The 19,859-nt window shown below is 39.3% G+C and overlaps 1 protein-coding gene across 1 annotated transcript in view; it reads right to left on the reverse strand.

The window, feature by feature from the left end:
- Positions 1-9,451: 9,451 nt before the first annotated feature.
- The window catches only part of LOC115015805 (voltage-dependent calcium channel gamma-7 subunit-like), a 34,817-nt gene continuing 24,409 nt past the window's right edge, over positions 9,452-19,859 (reverse strand). The window contains exons 5-6 of the mRNA XM_029443373.1: positions 13,444-13,589; positions 9,452-10,249 (exon numbers count right to left, since the gene is read on the reverse strand). Coding sequence (XP_029299233.1) covers positions 9,731-10,249; positions 13,444-13,589 — 665 coding nt within the window. The 3' untranslated portion in view covers positions 9,452-9,730. The remainder of the gene's footprint in view (positions 10,250-13,443; positions 13,590-19,859) is intronic.

Below are 19,859 nucleotides of genomic sequence, written 5' to 3' on the forward strand. Positions count from 1 at the left end.
ACTTTAATGTTAACAATGAAATGATAATGAATAATGTTCACTATTTTTGTAATGTAATTTATGTTATTATTATTTTGTTGCACACATTATACCATTTGATATACAATATTTAGTAGTTGTTAGTGATTTCCAAATGATGTGTAATACTTAGAAAATAAAAATAATAATTAACATTGCATAGATAGACAAAGCAGATATTTGTACTGGTTAATATTTAGTTTATAAACGGTCTATAAACCATAATTTGAATGGCTGCAAACTAATGATTATAATACCACATTAAATGGTAAATAAATAATTTGTAAAGCATCTATAAACAATATTTAGATTGGTAGTTAATATTTTATCAACAGTTAATAATTGGTTTCTGGGGCATCTATCTATTTAATGTTTATATATATTTTACAATCATTTACATAATAAACTGTTATGGAATAGTTCACTATTGTAATCAGAATGTAATTGTTATTGCCTCTTATCAGCTGCTGTATGATACAATGAAATTATTATAGTAATGATAAAATAACAAATTGTAGCATTACTAAGAATTAGTAAACATTATTCATTATTCATGTCATTGTTTGTTAACAGTGAAATAACTATTAGTTAAAGTTTAATTATCAGTTAACCCTTTATTAATGATGGTTATTATAAAGTGTTACCGGATCTCTTGTTTCATGTCATCTCACATGGAACAACTTGACATCCTGGAGTTCTCTCTTAAATGTCTTTTTCCGCTTTTGTAAACGTTCACCAGCACAGAGAGTCATTACATTATATTCTAGTGTCTCTGTACCTGTGAACATGTGTTGTGGAGGCTGCACAGTGAGGGAACAGCTGCTTTAGTATTTGTTCTGGGATAAAGTGTGATCATATTAATCTAATGTCTTCAGACAAAAGTCACAAGTTCTGACAACAACATGTTTCACATGTGTCACAGGAAATGTGAACAATTGAGTCAAATCAGAACACAAAGGCAGGGGTGCTGCTAGAAGTTCTGGGTTGTGGTTAGGCACCAAAACAAATGCTTTAATGTCCAGCATGTTCCAGGGTCCTAATCTTTTCCATAGACCAAAACCGCTATCTCCTGCACATACTGATGCATTTAAAATACAACCAAATCATTAACATTAGTATCAGTGTCTGAGTACACAAATCCACAACTATCCCTGATTAATCAACAGCAACTAATTGTCGCTAAAAGGTTTACTGTAAGCCCCACATCAAAACAAATGACTGTATTTACTACTTGTATCTCTATATAGCAGTAGCAATGCCACTGTGGATTGTATAATGCAATTATAGTAGTAGCATTATCAATACACAGTATGAGGCAACACATCTGAGTCCAAATCTGAAAAGGATGAGATACCCAAAACAAAGATGTTTATTAAATGAATTGATACAGTGACAAGGAAACTGGATTCAAAGGTTTAGACTAACAGTCAAAATAGTGCCATCGTCCCTCATGCCAGAAAGAAAGTGAAGAGAAGGACCAGTGACCAGTGATTCATTAAAACTTGCACATAAGATTCATAAGATTAAAAGTAAAAAGAGTAAAATAAAAACATAGGACGAACAGCCCTAGAGTAAATGAACAGTTACTTAAGCTAAGTGATAATATAACATTTTGTCAATTGTTTTCAGTGATGAGAGTTAATCAACTCTTAATTCTGACAAAGAGGTGGATGTTACGATGTCAAACGTATGTGGGCCTCTGCCATTAGGGGTTGCTATAGCAACAGAATTTTCAACTGAAACCAACTGCTGGTGGCAGAATAAAAAAATCAAAGTAGTCGTAGTGGTACATGTTGATCTTTCACTAGTCTCAAGGCTTTTTCTAATTTCAAAAAGTCCTCATTGCATATGTGCAATATGAAAAAAAATGTGTAGTCAGGAGATACACACATTTAAGGACTCATATCAGTACCTGTTTAATGCCTTTCATAAGACTTTTGTGATGCTCTCTCTTTCTGTATTGCATTCCAGGCAAAGAACACAGAGGCAGAAGAAACAAGGAAGCCAGGTGACTGGGAGAGACGAAGGAGAGAAGAATGAGTGTGGAAAGGAGCACAGACAAGCCTTTACAGGTTTAATAAGGAACAGTGAGGGAGCTAAACTAAGATGGATAGTCAATATGGATCAGAAGGCTGCCAGGGGATGGGGAGAGTGTGTGTATGTGTGTGTGTGTGTGTGTGTGTGTGTGTGTGTGTGTGTGTGTGTGTGTGTGTGGTGGGGGTATACACGGCAGGGCAGCCAGAGTAATAAAGACAGACGGAGAGGAAATCAATGGCCAGGCCTGCAAGACAAACATTTAGAAATGAAGTGCAGTTCCCCTTTGTAGCGACAGTAAAAGCCAGTCAGCCTGAACTTCCACTGACATTCACAGTCCAGTCACACAGCAGGCAGCAGCAGATTACACAAGACCACAGAGACTGTAATAACATGGCAAGCACTGAAAAACTTCTCACTTACGAGGATGTAAACTAAAGTAAAAGTATGACTACTGGGAATTTCTTGTAAACCAGGGACCACTACGTGTCCATACGGGACACACATGAAGGCATTGGTTACCTTTTGGTACTTTTAAAAAGTTACATTTTTAAATGACATTAGCCGTCATTCTCCCTGTCACTTGTAGCCTTTATCTGATTTACCTGATTACCTGTGTGGGTGAGGGAGCAGCCTGAGTGCTGCCTGGTCTCCTGGAAATGACATTCCCATACAACGAGACTGCATTGTCAGTTACGTTTCGAGGGGAAGGTATTATCATCGAGGTTAAATTAGTTTCGACGTAACTGAGCAACGCTTATAATCAGTCTACTGACGTCTGCGTTAGGGGAAGAGGAACAAGCACAGGACTCTCCCACTGGAGACTGTTCGTGTCCCGTGTGAAACCAAAAGTCAATGTTGCAATTGTTAAATTGACCCTCGCTATTTAAATGACGACAATAAGTATATTTACTTTAAGCAAAACCATGACGTTTTACCAAACATAAGTAGTTTTGCTGCGTTTTTTTGTTTGTTTCAATTTACAAGATAAAAAACATGTTTTAATCTGTTCCCTAATCTGGGAGAAAATAGGTTCCTCTCACATCGTAAATGAGAATGCAGATTAGTTTTATGGGAACTAAAGGGAACTCAAAGTTAACGTGCTTATATCGCATTAATGCAAATCCGTTTTAACGGCACTATTTGCTTTTAACGCACCGGTGTTATGAAGCATTAGTATCAAATACTTAAAAACATTTCCTTTAAAATACATTTTGAACAGACAAAAAATGTGATTAACTATGAACAATCATGCGATTAATCACAATTAAAGATTTTAATTGATTGACAGTCTTAATTTGAACGTCATTTTCTAGTAGACAGGGTTGGTGACTGAGAGCTGTGAAGACAATTAAACATTTGCCTCGTTCATGAACAAGTTTCATCCATGTGTTTGTGTTGTTAGCTAGCTAGTTTACTACTGAAGTGCATTTTTGTGAGTCATCAAACATCTTCAGGTGCATTACCACCACTCTCTGGGCTGGAATAGAGCTTGATGTGCATGTAGCCTGGAATCAATATTAACAGTATTAATGATCATGCTAATGGAGACATATATACTGTATGTGGCTAAGTGTAAATGAATGTATATAAAATCTCATCTGGATTTAATCCAGATATGAAACACTTGAAATGACAGCTGTAAATGGAGCCACAGTCCTGTGTCTCCACGTCAACATCATAGTATTTGAACAGTTTACACCTTTGGTGAGTTTTGTGCTCCTGCACACCTGATTCCTATCAACTAATCCCCCCTGTGACCTGCTCAGCTGACCCTTATTGGCTCATTAGGGTGCCTAACATTGTATTACCAGCTGTTTCTGTTCGGGCCACGTTGCCTTGGTGTTCAAACTACTCTAAATAACTGTTAGACCAGCTGTCCAAATAGGAAACTGTCTCCACAAAAGGTTGGATCTGCCTCCTCTGATCAGAAGAGTCTGTTCCTGCTGCTGAAATGAAAGGTGCAGCTGTGAGCTCAGTGGTGCCGACAGCATTACATCATTCTCACTCCCATGTAACATCAAGTTTGAGAGGAACTTGCAAACTTTATAATTAGTGTCAGGCCACTTGTCTGAAATCACAAAGGGATAATAAGGTTGTCGAAAATAAAATTGGACCAGAGAGTTTTCGCAACAGCTCTGTTTGCTCTTAAAGCCCCCCTGAATACCCACAATGCACCAACACAGGTGTGCTCTGTTATGTTGGACTGATTAGACTTTTTCACAGGAACGTCGAGGTGTGAAGAAAACATGCTTGATTGACGTCTCTTGTAAGATTTGCTGCACCTGTTACCTCAGGCAAGACAAATTATTCTTCTGACCTCAGTTTATCTGCAGCCAAGATCCATACAAGTTCAAACTGAAAAGTGGTCTAATCATCTTTAGTAAAGATCCTTGCAGCACCTTTCATCATGTCCTCTGTGAATTTTCATTGTAAGCTACTTCTTTTTAAATTCACATTTCCTCACAAATGTCATGTGTGTTATATGCAAAGAAAAACCTTGAATGCATTTACCTAATACAAAATCTGCCTGCTTCATCGAGCCAAATTTGTGAATATTTTAAAGTCGAGTCGAGGAACATCAACACCTTTTCGAAACATTAATTTGTTTAGAGAGAAAGAGATCCTTTTTAATCCTTTGTACTGTGGGAATGTTCCTGATGGTTAAGTCTCAGTTCAGCATTGTTCAGGAAACCTAATGTTCCTTAATTCTCAAGTTACCATCTTCCTTCATTCAACAAAAGTTTACCTCCCTGACTAATAACTGGAGCAACAAGCGTCACATTACAGGCCGCCAGCCCTCATCTCATATAACATACTGTAACACCTACAGTAACAGGCACTATACTCTGAGTGCAATGGTATTTTTCATCATATAAATGATAATAATTCAATATCACCTAATATTCCAAACACATACAACCTCAAAGGTTGTTATTTAGTAAGCAAATGTGTTATGCAAAGGCTGACTAATGCTTTATTAAAACACAATAATGCATTTCATGCACAGGCCTGCGATTGTTACATACATTGTTTTTGAGCTAACCAATCTGTGACTCACCTTGTAACTACATCCGAGACACTTTCCACATCCTCAGAGAGTAAGTAACACGATTATTAAAAAATGTAAAACATAGAAATGAATACTATCGACCTAAGTTCTCAGTTTCTGTTCTAATGTGTACTAAAGGAACAATGTAAAGAATGTTAATGGGTAACAATAATCTGGATAAGTGTTTGAACATCTCTAATGAAGAGCAACACTGTGACCCCGATGTATTTCTCTAAGTGGTTAAGCCAAGTTGTTAATTCAAATTACCAAAATTAATCAAGTTAATCCCAATTAATTAAAGAAAACCAATTGAGTAGGTCAAGCGTACCTTATATCCCCCACAATGCATTTAGTAAAACATGCAGTTAGTTTGAAACAGGATCATTATACCAAGAAAAGTAAGAATATTTCTTTAAGAAAAATTAGGTAATTAAACTACTTGATAGAAACAGACCCTGGAGATATACAATTAAACAAGAAATTATTGTATTTTCTTGCCCACAATTTTGGTAACAGGCATTTTTAATTTGCGCTATATGCTGCTATTTCAACCTATATTGTACTCCTTAAAGAACCACTGATTTTAAATGATATACAAACATGCTTTCTAACCACTGCATTCTTTTTATCTAAGTGTGTTAAATGAGCAAATATGATTAATAAATAAATAGGAGGCTGGAATCAAGGCAAGCTTTATTGGTTTTAAACTTAACAAAACACTGCTGGCAGGTAAAAACCACACTCCTGCTGCTGTTTGCAGGAGTTATGAAAACAATTAAAGTCCAGTGGATCCTATGGTCGGTTTTTGACAGGTATTCAGTCAAATGTCATTGGACTCAACACATATATGACCATGTAAACTTTTAAAATGTCTCTACCTTGATAATGTAAACACATCTTGAGTAGACTGCGTACAGCGTGTTCAGTATGAATATTTACACCATAATCACAGTTTGAAGAAATGTCTGCATTGAACAAAGGAAGTAAACATTTCAAAAAGCGGCTCACTGCATCAGAGCTCTACGTCACTGCTGTGATGTCCTCAGAAACTCTGTTGGTTCTGATTTATCTGTATAGGAAAACGGAAAACAACTCCTCAGAAGTTAGCTACATAAATATATATATATATCTGTGTGTGTGTGTGTGTGTGTGTGTGTGTGTGTGTGTGTGTGTGTGTGCGCTCACTACACAGCATGAATGCTCAGCTTTGGCAATTAAAAAGAAACGTCTCAAAACATCAGCAAAAGCTCTCATACTTAGCTGCTAAATGATTTCCTATTTATTGTCCACATAGCAAATATTCATAAAAGATGCTAACACCGCAGTTAATTTGCTACACTGTTTTTCTCTTAACAGTACCACAGGTTGTAAGCATAACATTTTCCCCGTAGGTCTAAAAATGGCTACAAACAATGCCCTATGCTGGGCACGATTGTTAATATGCTACAAAAACAAGCAATCTTTAAGTTTGTCACTCTAAGTCACTGTGCAACATGACAACTTCCATGGGAGTCAAACTGAAAATCTCCTGTTGTTAATGTCATTTTTTTCAGTACGTAGACTTATGCACAAGTATGTCAACACCCCCGACTGTTTTGTCAACGGTCATTTTCAGGGTCCTCATTGATTTATTAACGAAGGCCTTCTGATTCTGTCTAAAGGCTTCAGAACAAGCTAGTTAATGGACCTTGAGTAGAAACTGTTGTTATTTAGTATTCAGTTAAGTTTAGTGAAGTCATTTTGCCATACAAATTCTCTGGTATCAAAGTCAAACACCCCTCATAATAACCAATAAGTTTTGAATAGTTTTCAGTGGCTCAGCAGACACTTGCAAGAGGCCAAACTATTCCTGGCACCAGCTCCATTCCCATTGGCCGAACTCCCAGGTATTTCCAATTGAATGATACATTTCCTAAATTCATTTTTCCTCTTATCACCGGACACATTATCTTTCACCTCTGAAAAACACATGATAAGCAATTGTCTGTACCCAAAAGATATTAGTGAAAAGATCTAGAGTCTTACTCCAATTAAAGGTAGCTGGGCTCCTGCCATGAATAATAGATTAAACCAGGAAGTACATTGGAATTCAAAGCCATCTGTCACAGTGCACTCAGGTTTCCAGTTTGCCTCCCATGTAAACTCGTGTTTAAAGTATCATGTCTGTAATATCTATTTTATTTAATATAAACCTATATTTTATATGTAAACCAGGAAGAGTTGGATTCCATTTTAAATCTGTCAATTCAGGAAGCACATCGTCGTTCAAATAAACAAATAAACCGTAATTATTCCAAAGTGTCAGGTCGACACGATTGTTCTCAAAACCTTCATCTGACATTCTGCCGTTATTATCACATGTTCTGTAATCAGGTGACTGAAGTCTAATCAACAGGTACACTGGGTTTCATTATATTATCTGAACTGAATGGATTCAAATGGAGAGCAATCTGAACCTGGTTTTAAGAGATCTGGTTTCCTGTATCATTATGTACATACCTAAAAAAATTCTCACTTCCATGCCAACAGCATCTCCAAGGTAGCCATTTTGATTGTACCAGGGGATGATCACAGACAGTCCCTGTTTGGTCAATGCTAACGTTGCAGAAACCTCCTTATGCTCCCACAGAAGCTTTCCAACTGCTCTCGGCACATTAGTAAGTCTCTTAGTTTCATCACACAAAATGTTGAACATTCATCCCCAAAGCTTCCCTCTCAAAATACAAACAGCTTAGAAAATTCAATAGCTAAAACACCTAAAACATACTGTAATATTTACACCCCATGATCGACGTACAGGATTACACTTTTGTAACTTTTGTTTCAGCATGAGGGGGAAGAATAATTTCTATACAGTTGAAGTGTAAACCTCTATGCATATACAGTTTACATTTGATTGTATATATAATAGTTGTGGGTCATGGTACATGGGCAAAAGTTGTAAGCAATACTGATTATTAATAATATGGGCATTATTTATCATGTCAGTTTCTTTTCAATTAAAGGTTTTCATGGACAGGGTTGGGAAGCGATAGATGGTGTAAGGTTTTTAATTTCCAAAATATATGTGACAATGTGACAATACAATTATAGTGGCAGATTAAAGCAATTCATATGTTTATGTGAATACTGTTTCCGGTACACAAATTAGATGCTAGGGCTGTCAAAGTTAACTCGATAGTAACAATAGTTAACGTCATAATAGTGTTAATAACCCTGCCCGGCTAAATAACGGAGCTAACAGCTAACGTCAACAGACTGAAGTTATGTGACATTGAGTAACATTATGATGTGTTCAAGCACAACTCAGTAAAAGTTGGTATTTGGTGAAGGTAAACTACAACAAATGTAATCTTGTAAACAAATTATTTTGCAGAGAAACTTGAATAAATACAGTTGTTTGAAGGAGATATTTTCCTAGCAATATAACATTGATATTAGAGAGGGAATATGACCTCTGAACTGAACTGAATACCTCTCGTTAACGAGCCACCAAGTGCAAAACCATGGTAACGCTGTGGTGTCTTTCAGGAGGCCATCCTTACCATAACACTACGTTAGGAGCAATGAATTTCAGGCGTATGGCGTTACCACAGATTGACGATTGACGATCGTGCTATCAATGTCAATATTTGAATCGATTGACAGCCCTAACTTTAACACATTCTATTTATTAAATCTGAACTGACGTGGGGGGGCTGTTATCATTGGAGAAGTACTAAACACCGCTGTCAATCTAAACATGTATTTGCCGTTCTGTTACTTTGTACATTGCAAAGTAAACTGAAGTCATATCACAACAGTCTGAACAACAATATCCCACAAAGACAGTTTTCTTGCAGGGTTGATTGTAGATTGTGCTAACAGTGCTGCAGATTGGCAGGTGTTTTTCTTTTCATCCATCACCTGTACTCTCTCATAAACAAAAGCCATAATAACAGCAGTTTACTTTGATTTCTAAGTCAGTGCTTTATAGGGGTTGCTCTCATGGTTTCAACATTTGTTTAGAAAGAAATCAAGATGTAATATAGTAACCTTCCCAACCGTGTCGATGGTATTACAATAAAGATGTAAGATAAAACATTTTCAAAGCAGGTATTATTAGTCCTTGTTTGATAAAAGGATTATACATTTTTATAGGCAGATACACTGTTTCACTTTTTTGTTATTTTTGTGAATGGCTAGAGTTTTGGAAATGATTCAGCTTCCTGTGCTGCTTCACCCTGTTGCCTGTGTATCACGGCCCTGATGATGTATGTACCCGTCAGAAACCCCACAAATGTCTTGTTGCTACTAATCATCCAATCCCCCACTCCTCCCCTCCCATGTTCCCTCCCAGCGTGTTAAAAGTTTTGTTAAGTGTCTGTCTTCATCTCGGGCCCGGCATCAGCAGTGAGTCATCCCTCCACCCACCTGCTTCTTCCGCCCTCCTCCCCTCCTCCCCTCTTTTCTTTCCTCCTCTCTCCTCTTTTTGATCTCATTAAACCTCCCTCCTTCATCCACTCTGCTGCTTCCCTCCTCCCACACACTTCGAGGAAACAGGATTTGTGTTTGTGTGTGTTGTCTTGTGGTGTGTAAGAGCTGTAACCAATCTAATCCCCCCCAGTTGTGTTTTGTGTATGTAGCCTAGCATGGCGAGGCGCTCATTCTCATGTGCGTGTGATGATAGCGTGGAGGAGGCACGGCTGAGGGTGGCACCCCCATGGGCAAGGACTGGGGCGGGGGCCCGCTCGGGTGGGGGTGTGGCTGAGGGTGGCCGTGGGATGCTCTGGGTAGGGTGGAGGTGGCGGCCAGGTGGAGGGGATGTGGGTAAGAGGAGGAGGTGGAGGAGGAGGATGCCGGCTGGAGCTGGTAGCTGGCCGCTGATGAAGGCCCAGAGGAAGAAGGCGTCTGCTGGGAGCTGCTGCCCCCCTTGGGTTGTGACTGCGAAGGTGGAGTCTGGTTGAGCTGGATGGAGATGTCAGAGGAGACCTCAGAGGCGCTGCGGCCCCGCTGTGGTGGAGGCCAGGAGTCTGGATGGAGGAACTGGCCGCTGTAGTCGCTGCATTCGGACATGCGGGGTCGGTAGAGGGCGGGATGTGGCCTGTAAAGCTCCTCCTCTGCATAACGCTTCATAAAGAGGTAGACGGACATCACTCCTGCACCCTGGGACACATTGACACATGAAAAGATACAATGGTTACATCATATCTAGTATGTCGCTCTCAAGTACACGTTTTGTTGTGTGGAGTTACTCTTCAAAGGAATACTCTACGCCCAAAATGACCATTTGTATATGAATTTCTCACCATGTGTTACCATGAATTGTTGTCTTACTCTTGCATGCCTCCACGAGGAGCGAAGAATCCAAAAGCGTAGAAAAGTCTTGATGAATTGAACTAAATGGGTGCCGCGTTTAACAACATTAAAACCACATCAATACACCTGGTTATATAACTCTCACTCAACTCGTCATTTGACCAGTTGTATGGTCAATATTTTCCAAACACGTAGACAGTCTCACACGAGAAAAGTAATAGGCATACGACTGGATAAATGAGACTTGTATGTTTTTAATTGCTTTTTCTACAAACAATTTTGCGACCCCCCCTGCAGTACTTCCGCAGACCCCCTGTTGAAGACCTCAGAGTACTTAAATGCCTGCTGAAAAGCAATGTTTCACTGCCCTCTGTGGTTTCAAGTCTGTTGCACCTCTGACTACACCCAGCATCCCTGAATGTGATGTCCTGATATACTGACACACCCTGCAGGTACACTTCGACTTCGCCGCCGCAAGGGGAGAAGTCGACAACTTAACGTCAGCTTAAACAAGAGTTTCAGGGGGGCTATCTCAGATTGGGTTTAGGACTTCAAGTTTATAACATATAGCCTGTTGTAAAAACTGGGACATTGTGTTGAAAGACTTGAACATTTAGCAAGCAGAAGACTGAAAGATGCTAATGATGTGCATGATAGGAAATGTAGGATCCTGCATTTTTGGAGCTTGACCCATACGAGAACGGCCACAGCGATGTAGTTTTTTCATGCAAATAAAGTGGATGTGATAGATAAATAAATACATCAAACAGTAATTGAGAGATGGAGGGAGAAGAGACCCCTGTCTGTTTCCATCAATGAAAACTCAACATGAGTGAATCAAAATGAGCTGCAGACTTCTCAACAAATCCCCCGATGCAAAACTCTTTTATAAAACATCAGAATCAGCCTCCCTAAACTGCAACAAACTGCCATCTGGAGGGGAGAAAATTAAATAAATCCATAATAATGTTGCAAACAGTTGAAAAAAAGGCTTGGCGCTCGGCGGTGGAATGAACCATTATCAAAAATGTATTCATGTTTTCACCCGGGCATCCGCTGAGCATTCACAGCTCATTCACTATTCATTGACAACATCGTCGCTACAACCGCCCTGAAACTTAAGATGCTGATGAATGATGTTTGTGTGTATGAGAGTGTGCGTGCGTGAGAAATGGTGTGTCTAAATGAGCGTTTGTGAAAAATCTCATGTTTTGCAGCTCCAGTACAGATTAGAAGAACAGCGGTGAAGAGAAATAGAAAAACAGTAGAGGAGGAATAGGAGAGGAGGAAGGACACAAAAGGAAAAAAGGGGAGAAAGGAGGAGAGAACAGAGGTGATAAGAGAAGGGAAAGGATAATAGAGGATTATAAATTTGAGGATGAAAGAAGAAAAGACAAAAGTAGAGGACAAAAGAAAAAGAGGAGACTTGAGCAACGCAGAGAAGAAGCTTGGGGGACGGAGAGAAAATGTGTTTGCAGAAGAGAGGAGGAAAGACAAAAGGTGAACAGAAGCCAAGATGAGAGAGATAAAGGTGATATGATAATACAAACAGGGAAGTAAGAAGATCGGATTAGTGAAGGAGTAAGAGGAAGAGAAAAGATGGATGATAAAGAAAAATTGCTGACTTTAAAAGGAAAGAAGGAGGAGAGAAGAGGGGGAAGGAAAGAAAAAAGAGAGGAAAAAGGACCTCATAGAAGATCAGAGGGAAAAATTAAGAGGCAAAGGAAATGGAGGATAGGCAGAAAATAAGGAATAGATGAGGAAGATGAGGAGGGAAGAGGAAAACAGAATCCTATGCAAAAGATAAAGAGAGGGAGAAGGAGAACAGATGATTACAAAAGAGGAAAAAATAAGTAATGTATGACAAAAAAGATGAAAGCTGAATAAAGAACAGAAGAAGGGAAGCAGATGTGAAAGGAGAAAAGAGGAAAACGGGAGTAGACAGGAGATAAGATAGAAGATGAGGGAAAACAGGATTAGGGAGCTCTTCTCTTTCGTCTAAAGATGTGGAGAACGGCTACACGATGAAGTGGCAGAGGAGAGGAGTTAACTGGAAACTAAAGAAAAAAAGGGAGACAAAGAGGAGATGAGATGAAAGGACGGAAGGCAAGAGGAGAGGCGACAAGATAAGAGGAGAAGAAAAGAGAGGGGAAGGGACGACAGAGGATTGAAGAACTGACGGGAAAATAAAAAAAGGAAACAAGATAAAAGTAGAGGACAGAGGGATAGATAGAGAGAGGAAAAGAGAGGAGCGAGAAGAGGAGGATGAGGAATGAAGGATAGAGAAGAATGAGTAGCAGAGACCCCCCCCCCCCCAGCGAGGAATATTCTGATGCATATGAATCTGTGCTGCGACAGAGCTGCTGCCCTCAAGTATTCAAGCTATTAACATTTATGAATATTGATGCAGGCAGGGTGACGGGCTGCTACGCAGGCACTTTTTAAATGAGCGTATGCATGTGCGTTTGCGTGTGTGTGTGTGTGTGTGTGTATGTGTGTGTGTGTGTGTGTGTGTATGTGTATGTGTATGTGTATGTGTGTTTAGCAGAATAAGTCTGCATTTTAGCAAGCTACAAGCTATTTGTGGGTCTGTGTTTGTGCTTGAGTGTGTTTAGTTAAACGTTGTTGGTCGACATCTGAGCCAGATTACTAACAATCTGTGTGTGTTTGTGTGTGAGTGTGAGTGTGTGAGTGTGTGTGCGTCTTTGCATATTATCTCTTTTGTCAGTTACATAGTGTCAGTAAATGTTAAGCATCAGTACATATTAGTGTCACTGGGAACTGCTCAGTGTGTGTTTGTGTTTACTTGAACTCATCTGCAGTGTGTGTGTGTGTGTGTGTGTGTGTGTGTGTGTGTGTGTGTGTGTGTGTGTGTGTGTGTGTGAGAGTGTGTGAGTGTGTGTCTGTGTGTTGTATGCATGCAGGCTTCTGTCTGTGTGTGTGTGCATTTCCACATGCGTATGTGTGCTTGCAGTAAACAACCAAATGTTTATGCACAACGACATCTGAGTGTGTGCATGTGTGTGTTGTTCTTCGATTACCTCTTTCAGGAGGAAGGAGGAGGCGGCGAAGGCGAAGGACCAGCCGTAGCGGTAGTGGAAGAACTGCTCTGGCTCTCTGGGTCGGTTCATCACCTCGTCATTAATACTGGAGATATACAAGACCAGACCAACCACCAGACTGAGACCTGCAGACACAGACACACACACACACATGTAGTATTCATACTGTTATTACTACGAACACAGAGGGTTTTACAGTGATATACTGCACCATCCCATTCGGGTATCAAACCTTCATCTCAAGGTAGCTTTGAAACGTTGACACAAGCTCTATCCATGGTGCTGATCCTACTGACCATAGACTGTATAAAAGAAGTGGACGTAGTCAGCATGACATCATCAATTGGTTAGTGGACTACCGTTTTGGCCGTTGCCGTCTTGGTTTTCGGCAGTCGCCATCTTGGTTTTTTGGAACATGCAGTGACACGAGAGGGTGGAGCTAAGTACAACCACATGCTGAACAAAACATTTCTAGGAGATCAAAATGTTACAATTAGCTTTCATGAAGGGAAAACACACTGTGAAAGGGTTAAAGTTCTAAGATGAAAACAAGGACAACACCCAGACCGGACAATACAGTGGCAGCGACCTGTCAATCACGAGGTAGCCACACCCTTTTCTGCTAAATGGGACCATCAGTTACTAAATTAACTTGAAACTTGAAACTAGCCATGAGACGAGACCATAAACTCATTATGTTTACTGAGGAAATAAATAATTTACTCATAGACTTCTATACAATCAGACTTATTTTTACAATCAGCGGAGTCGCCCTCTGCTGGCCATTAAAAAGAATGCAAGTTTAAGGCACTTCCTCATTGAATTCACTTTTCAAACCCTGAGGTTGCGGCTAGCTACTGACATTCTCACTCGTATTACAGCCAGCAGGTAACCAGCTATCATCCCAACCAAGACTAATTCAAAGCATTACTAATATCCTCTTCACCTACCCTGTATAAATGATCTCTTGCTTAACTCTAGCAGAGTCGTGTGTGAGGACTGAAACATAAGAGGTCTTTTCAGCAATATTTTGGCAAACTATGAAAGTTTGGAAAACACTGAGCAGGTGGATAAAGAAGTAGTTTGCCATGAAACTTGGTCACCATCAACCCTTTTAACAGCAGACAGTTTGACCTTTCAAAGCAGGAAAGCACAGCACATAACATTAATGACAGCCAGGGATCTGGTACTGTGCATGCTCACTCACTGACATTTCTTACTGGGACACTTAATGAGCCATTGTTAATGTTATAATTTACACCTGTGCTTTTCCTGCTTTGACAAGTTAATACCAAGTTTACAGGAGATGATATTGCCGTTTCAACAGATTTAGTTTTTTGGACGTCATTTTGTCTTTCTTTGCAAGCCAAACAGAATATGTGGTAAGTATCACTGTGTACTTGTTTATACATCTCATTTAAGTGTAAGCTAACAGCCAGATATCTGTCTTCGCAACCTCCTGGAGGCGAAAGAGAAATGAATGCAGACACGTTTAATAAAAAATCACTGTAGTTACAACTGAACTGTAGGTTGAACTGAACAAGGTGGAATGTAGATTGAAAGTGTTTTCAGTAAAAGTGTGTCTCAGGTGCATTTTCCAGAGCAAAAGAGGTTTAATGCTAAAGAAAAAAAACGATAAGATCACTAGAGATGCCAGACCAGATCAACCGATTGAGGCAGAAGAGGATGAGAGATTATGACATACAATGATTTTAGTTTGTTCCATCCCTCACAACAGCTCTACAAACTGAATAACTAGAAAACCAGGAGGTGCGAGGCTAATGTTGCATTACCCTTGTTACCCTGTAATACTAATCCCATTTGAATGGGCCTTTAGTCTCTTTGTATTTGTGTGTGTGCTCTGTAGCTGGAAAAACTAATGATAACGTGTCCTCGTTGTACTGTAAATAGGCTGAAAAAACCCAAACAACAGGCTGTGACAGAGATAAACAAGGACAGTCCAACGCACACACACACACACACACACACACACACAAACACACAAACACACACACACACACACACACACACACACACACACACACACACACACACACACACACACACACACACACACACACTAGGAGTGTATCAGTGCATCCTCCCCTGTCGACAGACTAACCACTGCAGCTGACCTCCAAAATCCTCCAGCAGTGAAACTCTGACACACTAAACACAGCAAAGATGCTTCCCTGTAAAAATCACCTTACAGCCTTTTCTCTCTCAAAACATATCACTGATACGTTATCATACGACACTAAGTTATCAGGGATGAAGTAAATAAACTCTAGCCAACATGGACTTTCATTTGAAAATATGTTAAGCTGGGTTTAGGCTTTGGCGTCAGGGTGTCGCAGAGGCTCTGTGGCTGTGCAGAGCTGATGTGCTCCTCCTAAAAGATGTAGCTACATATCAGGGCTGCAGAGATACAACATACAACAATAACTAAAGCGACAAAATGACTGCATGGTATTTGTTTCCTTTTAAGTTAACATTTTTCATGACGAATAAAGAAATGTTGTTTTTAAGAGTTGTTACTCCTGTAAATCAATTTCTAACAATCTGTACAGCTGCATCAATGTCATTGATTTGCCACCATTTATGAAGCCATTTTTCAGCCACTATATTGAATATAGGTAGGTATATAGTCGCTGAAGGAAGTAAACGTCTCTATTGTGAATCCCACGTACACAACTGGTCTGGAACCAGGCTAGTGTTGTGATGAGCCAAATAGAATCATGGGGTAATATTGAGCTCACAACAATAAATCAATGCTGGGAGCAATATGCAATTGGAGCTAAAAGATCATGTTGAAACATAAATCTCACTTAAATATGACCCATATTAAAAGTTTATTTTAAAGTATGGGCAATCTGAAAAAGTACATCTGTTCCATATCAGCTGTGCGGCAAAGAGAGGTGACTTAGATAGCCTGTCATGCAATGCATTATGGGTGAAATAAAACACTTCACAGAAGAGAAAAAAGGGCGGCTCAACATTCTGCTGGAGCAATACACTGCATAAAAAAGTCTGAAATCTGGTATGTGAGAAGCTCTCACCTCAGGTTTAAACCTGTTCCACCCTTCTTGCAGTTTGCGCGGTGCGGACAGTTCTATGGTGCACGTGCGGCCTGAGCAACTGTGGGTTGCTGAGGGTCTGGGAAGGACTGGGTGCCGAGCCATGCACCTCCAAGATTTAGTAACAACGTGGACAGGGTCGCACAGACCGTGTTGCAATGATTGGCAGCTGTCAACCAGTTTTTAAAAAGTGGAGTAGTCTACGACAACAAAGCAAGACTACAGAAGAGAAGAGATACATTCCTGGAGCCGCTCCGACCGCAATCAGTATGAACGACCAGAGGTTTGCGGGGAATGTGTGCGCCGTCCACACAGCGCTGACCGCAAGAAGCATGAGACAGGTTTAAGCCAGGGGGAGAGGTGACTAACTTTCTTAATATTTCTCCAACATATAGGTTAGACCAGTGTAATTAAGTCTGGTAATCTAAGACCAGTATAAGGCCAAGACTAGTCTTAAACTAAGTTAATGCAACTTGCATCAAATCAGGGACCTTTTCCTCTTAAAGAGGCACAAATCAGTCTGAAAACCTTTGAACAAAGTGCAACATATTCTCATAGAAAAGTGGGTTTTATAAAATAATCACAAACTAATTAACAAATATAGCGGCATATATATGGTATAGTATTTCAGCATAGAGTAATTATCTTGTTTCTGGGGCTCTAGGAGAAATAAAGTTTGGATGATACTGTTCAGATACATAAACTGCAGTTTGTATCATGCCTTTAGACATGACATCTTAATACTCCACGATCTGCCTGCAGTCGAGCATCATCTACAACTAAAAAGTGCCGTTATAACAAACAGAGAATCCTTATCTGGAAACAGATTAGCAGAGCACCATCTGGTCCTTATTACTAATACCTGCTCAACAGTGAGATTGTTTGGAGTCGCAGCTGTGTAAAATGGGACTAATCAAAGCAGGAGACACATACACCTTAAAGAGGCACGCAGGAGATTTGTTGGGAATAAGTGAACAATCATAAGTTAAGGCTCCTGGAGGGAACCAGGCAGAACGTAGATGAAACACTGAGGCTGCGATTACGGTAATACTTGATGATGTTTTAACATGGAAACAATTCTGTTTCACTACTTTTTATCCAGACGATACGATGTGTTGGAAAACACGGAAGTGATTCGGCAGATATTCGGTTAAAAAAAGATTTCAGATTTTCTGGAAAAAATGTAATAATTTGCACAGGATGTGATGTGATTTAATATTCTGGAATAACAAAGGACAAAGAAGTGACTGCTCGCAGCCTCTCCATCATTAACCACCAGGAAACATTAAATACTTATTTTCTTTAATTGCCTTTTGTTTGAAATGTCAAAAGTCAATGCATTGTGTACACACATCATTTATATTATATTTGTCCTTTTAAAACTGTATCTTGTACTACATGTAATTATGATAATAATTATGATAATTGTATATAAAACATTTTCATTGTGTCATCAGCCTGTCGATTGACATCAGATATATTGGAAACATTCATCCATATTTTATTAAAACTGAAATTCAATGTTATCAGTCGCTTGTATTATTCTAAAAACTGAGAACAAGTCAAACTTGTAGATTTGATTGTGAAAAGGGAAGAGAAAATGAGACTGCAAGTTGTAATTCTCCTGTTGGGCCATGAGATGGCAGTGTTGTGACTGAATGATCATCTCAGCTGTCTTGGCAACACATGTGTATGAACGTGCACACTCACTGTTCACAAAGGGAGAGAGAGAGGGGAAAATCTCCAGAGAGGGGAATACAAAGGGAAAGAATTGGAGGAGAGAAGTTTCTGGAGGAAGGACAGACAGGAGAAATGTGAAAATAACAGTTGGTCCACAGCCACCATGTTGTAACCTCAGGCTGCGCTGTGACTGATGGGCAGTTTTCATGTCAAACATACACACACGCAGACAGAGAAAAAACGTTTTTGCTGCAAAATCATTCTGAAATATCACTGATTGCTGTATTTTTTTCTGACTCCCCTGCTGTGTGTGAAATAATTGCAGTGCTGACTTTGAAAAACATTCTCTTTTATGGCAAAAACACAAGTAAGGAATAGAAATCCAGCTGGAGCGTTGTCATCTTGCTCTTTCAGAGGTGAACATGGCAACCATCGATTTCTGAGCTTAATTCTTTCTTTGTGCTTTGGACTATTTCTGACAAACGTTTTTCTATTCCTCACAAAAAGTGCTCAGCAATTGTTAGATGTTGAAATTACTTAAATAATACCAGAAATGTTTTATACTTTTTAGAGAATAAAAATAAGAATATGTTCTCACATCTTTGTAAGATTCTGTTGCCAAAATAGTTTTTTTTGTTGTCAAATGTGTAACTTTTCTCAGACTAGGAACATTTTTTTTCTCATCTTCAATAAGCTTTTAAAACGTAAATACTAATACTAATTTTAATTTTGTCCTTTTAAATTAATAAAATAAATTATATATACATAGCATATAGCACATAGCACATTTAAAATGTATTTAAAAGCGTAATATTACATTTGAAATCAATGTTTTTTACAATTTTTCACAATTGATAAAATAATATAATGAACACCGATGGAATATATAAACTAAAATATATAATACAAATAAATAAATCATTATTTTTCTTTTCTACTTTGGTGAACAAAGTGCTTTTTCAGCTGCTTTATCTGGACACATATATCTGTTGTATGTACAGATCTGTGTATATATATATATATATATTTGAGTTTGTATATGTATATGTATGCATGTATTTTCTCCATCTGGGCTCAGTGAGATTCCCATGACATCATGGTTGTCACGTCTGTCCATGTGTCCAGTCAGCAGTCCACCATGCTCAGCTAGCATCTGTGAGGTAAAGCTCACTCATGCAAAACTAGAGGGCTAAAATAGGAAGGTGATGTCATCCTGTCAGCTCAGAAAAAGAGAGAGAGGTCGGAAAAATCCCAACAAGCGCTTCATCAGCTGAACGCTCGACCTTGCACTCGAGGTAACCGACCAGAAACGTCACCCTGCTGTCCCGGAGGGACACAAGGAAGTGATGTCACCATGTTGGCTTCACTGACTCTCCTGCCCAACAGGACTCTGATACAAATGAAACAGAAAGCTCACTAGAAGATTGGACTAGTTAAATGTTAATCCTGGGTGAAACAGGAAGATGGATTACAGGCAAACTCTGCTCTGAGAGACAATGTCTCCTTGTTGGTTTTTGTACTTAATTTGAGGGACATCAGGCCAGTAAAAAAAAATGCACATAGCTTTATGTAGTGAAGCTTTAGTAACTTGTTTATTTGACAGTGTTAGTGACCAGTTTTATTTTTGAAAACATATAT

The sequence above is a fragment of the Cottoperca gobio genome, chromosome 11 (assembly GCF_900634415.1).
Source record: "Cottoperca gobio chromosome 11, fCotGob3.1, whole genome shotgun sequence".
Taxonomy (NCBI): Eukaryota; Metazoa; Chordata; class Actinopteri; order Perciformes; family Bovichtidae; genus Cottoperca; species Cottoperca gobio.